This window comes from Formica exsecta, unplaced genomic scaffold, assembly GCF_003651465.1.
Source record: "Formica exsecta isolate Colony F162 unplaced genomic scaffold, ASM365146v1 scaffold106, whole genome shotgun sequence".
In the NCBI taxonomy this organism is placed as follows: Eukaryota; Metazoa; Arthropoda; class Insecta; order Hymenoptera; family Formicidae; genus Formica; species Formica exsecta.
Window position 1 is genome coordinate 163928 of NW_021848400.1, and position 5363 is coordinate 169290.

General features: G+C 31.4%; 1 protein-coding gene across 1 annotated transcript in view; it reads right to left on the bottom strand.

Moving 5' to 3' along the window:
* Window positions 1-3156: 3156 nt before the first annotated feature.
* Window positions 3157-5363, bottom strand: part of LOC115234256 (sphingosine-1-phosphate lyase) — a 3012-nt gene continuing 805 nt past the window's right edge. The window contains exons 3-9 of the mRNA XM_029805164.1: window positions 5070-5285; window positions 4782-4990; window positions 4435-4671; window positions 4150-4359; window positions 3824-4062; window positions 3463-3730; window positions 3157-3379 (exon numbers count right to left, since the gene is read on the bottom strand). Coding sequence (XP_029661024.1) covers window positions 3266-3379; window positions 3463-3730; window positions 3824-4062; window positions 4150-4359; window positions 4435-4671; window positions 4782-4990; window positions 5070-5285 — 1493 coding nt within the window. The 3' untranslated portion in view covers window positions 3157-3265. The remainder of the gene's footprint in view (window positions 3380-3462; window positions 3731-3823; window positions 4063-4149; window positions 4360-4434; window positions 4672-4781; window positions 4991-5069; window positions 5286-5363) is intronic.

Consider the following 5363-nt stretch of genomic DNA (forward strand, 5'->3'; position numbering starts at 1 on the left):
AATCGGTGCAGAAAAAAAATACGATCGGGATTAATATCGGTCGCGACGCGTCGCAAACTCAATGATTGGAATATTTTCAATTACTTATGCACACAGCGCTTTCAATCGTCGCTTTGACCGAATGAACGTTCAGCCAATTACGAGCGAGTGCGATATTGAAATGACGCGACGCGCGAGCGCACACCTCATACAAGAAAAATGAAAAAAAAATGAGGACAAGTAGAGATACATGAATGGCCATTCATTCTTTGACTAAATCTGGTTATTAATGTATGCAATATATACACGCTATTATTTAATATTAAAAAAAAACGTTATTTGATAAAATTCATAGATATTATGTACTGAAACATGCCAGAGAATTTCAGTGAAAATTATCGAGTTTTTATCTCGTATTCGAGAATCATTGGCTAAATCCCGGAATATGTGGCGCAATATACGCTAGAAAATGACTGCAAGCGTATACGAACACGATTCATTCAATTAACTGTTTACCATTCGCATTATTTATGCACAATTTTAGTTGAAAAAGCTGCGCTCTTGTTAAGCCGTTAGGATTTAATCTTGCATAATTAATACGATTACGTATATGTACCTATCTACCTTCCTATCTATCTACAGAGCGCAGCTTGTTACTTCCGCATATTTAATTCTTCATTTTTGCTTGGGCATTTTTGCTTCTCTAATTATATTTCTCCATGGAGAGGAGAGAAATGAAACTGAAACTGAACTAAATTTCAACCAATTAATTTTAATTATGGAAACAGTTCTCATTAACGAAGATAAATGGCGTAACAATCATAAGCCAATTCCAAATTTAAGCAGTACGAGATAAGATTCAACATTCAATTTTTCCAGCGACTTCTAAAACGTTAATTGCATTTGTCTCATGTTTGCGGATGTAGTCATTTTTAAATAATCGCCAGATTGTAGAAAACTTTTGCACATTTATCTGCACCGCAGCTTCGTGCAAAATTGACGAAAATATAATAGAATTGATGCTTCGATAAATCCGCTGACAAATAAAACAAGGCAAGACATTTTTTGATGAGTCTTTTTACGTCAAACTCGTTTTAATTGAATCAATTACACGCTCCTTTATTCGAGTCATCCGTTTCTGATTCTGTGGCGATCGGACACGCGCAGGAAAAATACTTTATCACCGTCCTCACTTTTATCCTCGATGTGACATACGAACTTCCCGTAATATATGAGTTTCCTCTTCTCTTATTTTGCGTCCGGACATAAAGTTATATATAGATATCGGTATTATTCTAGATTGTTCGGACATCAAAAAGAGAAGCGTTAGTCCGACTTTACTAAGGGAGAGTCGTTATTCCATTATAAAATAGAGTCTGTGAATATTGCGTATTTGTCATTTCTGTAATATAAGTCATGTGTGAAAAATATCATTTATCAGAAGGATACATATAATATACATCAAAATAACTTGATTCGCTATTTATTACTTTAATTCGTTGGAGAGAATATGTCAAAGGTCAATAAACAACTCGCTTGCTTATTAGCCTTTGTAATTTTTTGTTATGTTGATTTGTATTTTATATAGACACATATAATTACTTTTGACAAATTTAAATTCAAATATGCTGAGTATTGAGGATCACGTCACAATATGATATATCCTGTAATTCGGTTTTGAATTATTACAATGGCAATTTCCACGCATATGGTATACATTTTTAGCTTTGCGCTTGACCAATTGCTCCGGAAATGTGTGATCAAATTTTATTTCATCTAGAACATTCGCGCGAGAACATTCAATATAGATATAAATGATCGCGATATCCGGCGAGATCGCGTTGGCATTTGGCCTCATAACTACTTTCATGCATACGATAAAATATTTCTCATACCGAAGCATATATTGATATCTCTCAAGTATGCTCTTGATGGAGGAAACCGGCGCGGCGTTCCATTTATCCGACGTCCTAACTGGTCACGAGTAAATATATTAAAATTACAAAAACGCGATATGTAATCAAACTTGATAATAACAATAACTTATTCAAAATATTCTGGAAATGAAAAATAAACTGATGCATGTGGAAGCAAATAATAAATGAAATTAAATCTTGTGAATTCTTTTTTATATATTAACCAGTTATTGTAAAAAAATTGCTTTCTATCAAATTTTTATATTGAACGAAAAATTAGTAAAGAAAATATAATTCTAAAATGTCGTATATATTTGTGCTATATATTTAATGAATTTTTCAAAGAACTCTCATTAAGAATGAGAATGATTTGACTGCGCTCTGTTACTATCTTATATCTTTCACTATTCTCTCAACGTGATTACGCGTAAAACAGTCTTAAAATAGTCGCAATTTTCTTAATGCAGTCGAATTAAAGAAGTAAATCAGTAGAAAATACAATTCAGATAGAAAAGTAGATTAATAGAGACGTGAATATTTTAACGTGAATATTGCAAAGTGATTTGACGAAAGTAGAGTTTAAGAAAGACTAAAAAAAAAAAGATTGGCTTTAGTTGGAATGTTTGAATATATAACATTGAATATGGGGAGAATATAGACCAGTACAGAAAAGGAAATGATAGTATTCATGTAAAAAACTACATGTGTTATTTATATTTCACGATAAAAATAAAAAAATAATACTTATATAAAATATTTCTTTCTTTATATAATTTAAACATACCTATACTAGATATATATGTATAACATACATGCAATAATATCAACGAAATATAATATAATAATACAAATTATATATCTTTGTATATATTTCAATTAAAGTATACGTATAAAACGCATAATTTTATCAAATAGTAATACATAATTTCGAGAATTTCTGCCATCTATCCTCTTCGGTGGAATTTTTATAGTAATTTTGAGCAATTATACATATACGTTTTCTTACGTGAAATAATTACGAAGTATATGATCAGTCTTTAATATATATGTAGAATTTAATCTATATGTAAAAACGAAATCATTCGAGAGAATATTTATCTTCTTATTTTGAGAGTGATTGTACTATATGGTATTATAATGTATTTTTTTTTCGATTTATTATATAATATATTATACAATATATAAAAGAATATTCTTTTTTTCTCACTTTTTCTTTATACTGTGATAAAAATATTTGCACGAATTTCCACTGGAAGAATAATTATAGAAAATATTTTTGAAATTTATTTTTTAATTCATAACATAAGAAAAGTATGTGTTTTATATTTTCATTGAAATGATGTATAAAAGTTATCAATATTCTTATAAGATCATTGACATGTTTCGTCTTCTTTGGTATAATACATGGAATCCAAAAAACATTTTGTAAAATCACCGACCACACTTCTATCCGGAATGCTTTGACTCATTCCATACATTGCCAACTGAAAAATATTAGATACACAATCAGCATCTTACAAAAAAAAAAATCTGTTGATAAATTATATTAAATTTTGCTAAATATTACCTTTCCTTCTACCAAAGCATTTTGGGTTTTCAAAATCGTGTTCAGTTCGGACTTAATGTCGTTTAAGAATTGATCAGCCACTCCTGGTTGAGTGTGCATATATGTGATACATATATGTATACCGCAAGGGAATTGTAGCGTGTTCAAATTCCAGCCTTTGGTACTAAGAGCTTCCGATAGTCGATAAATGTGAAATTTGTCGGAGCCTATTGCAATAACAGATGTGGCTGGTGTACCAAAGACAAAAATTCCATCGATTTCTCTCAAACTATAATCAATTTTTGAAAGAATCAATATAAATGTAACACTGATATGCCTTGAATTAATTGTAGTATAAATCTTGTTCCCTAGATGTGCATACTTTTGTTCAATATATTTTGTAGTTCCTATAATTTTCTTTGTTGATTCCACATAGTCATTGTATCCAAAAAACATCAATGTGGCCCAACAAGAAGCGATAATGCCACCAGCTCGGGAACCGTTTATCGTTGGAGAACCATAAATGCCACCAGGCCAATCCGTTGTTATCGTATATTGATAGTGTCGATATATTTTGTTTCGATATAAAATTATCGAAGATCCTTTTGGCGCATACCCATACTAAAAAATAATATTACATATGTTGTTTGCGTGCTTTAATTCATATATAAATTTCATTGTCACTTGGTAATATAAAACAGGCAATACTTTGTGGGTATCAGCTGATAAGCTGGTGACACCAGCTAATCTAAAATCAGACAACGGTACATCATAGCCAGCATCAGGCATGAAACAAGTGAGAAAACCACCTAGACAGGCATCTACATGAACAGGGATATTGTATTTCACACCTAATTCAGAAATTTCTTCAATGTTATCCATTGTCCCATAGGGAAAATTGGGTGCAGATCCTACCAACTATCAAAAATATATAAACTCTAACAATATGATTTGTGAAATAAACTTATACGATTATATCATGTTGTGCCTTACCATTATTGTATTTTTCGTAATTGACTTTCTCATGTGTTGGATAGAAGCTTTAAAACTATACGGATGGACAGGTACAGTACATATTTTTATGTTTAAAAACTGTGCAGCTTTATCAAATGCTGCATGAGCAGTGACCGGCATCACTATTTCCGGGTTCTTGATGCCTTTGACTTCACGAGCATAATCTCTAAATGCTTTACACGCTAATAAAATCGATTCTGTGCCACCTGTAGTCATCTAAAAATGTTGATGAGAGATTACATTATATCTATATTTCTTTTTCTTCTTCTCCCTTTCTAATCTGTACAATTATTACAATTTTAAAAATAATGAGAAAAGCTACTTGCAGTTCCACAAGTTTCTTCGTCTCCATGGAATAAGTGGGAGGCTATTCTAACAACCTCTGCTTCCATTTTACAAATTCCAGGGAATATATCTGGATGCAACGGGTTAGTGTACGATGCAATTGCATACACCTCTCCCATCAGCTCTCTAAGTTCACTGTTAATTCTATAAACTGCACCAGATACACGACCCCCTTGCCAATCATAATCACCTAGAAAAAGAGTCGGGTAAAAATTGAATTAAAGTACTGCATCAAGAAGATATATTGAGAGAAAGTTAGTTTAGCTTACCTAAATGAACGCTCTGCTTTACTAAATTTAATATTTCTTCACTATTTAGTCCTTTTTCAGGAAGATGCACAATAAAGGAAGTTTCTTTGAGTCTGCGCACAACATCTTTTTCGAAATTATTGTTAATATTAACTAGTTCTGTATTTATTCTATCACGAATAGAGGGGATATAACGAGCTAGCTTGAACAGCTGTTTCTTGCCACGTTCCAAGAGATCTACGACATATGCATTATCAAAATACATAATGAGTTCTGTAAAACTAATGATAACATGCAAAATATATAATTATATAT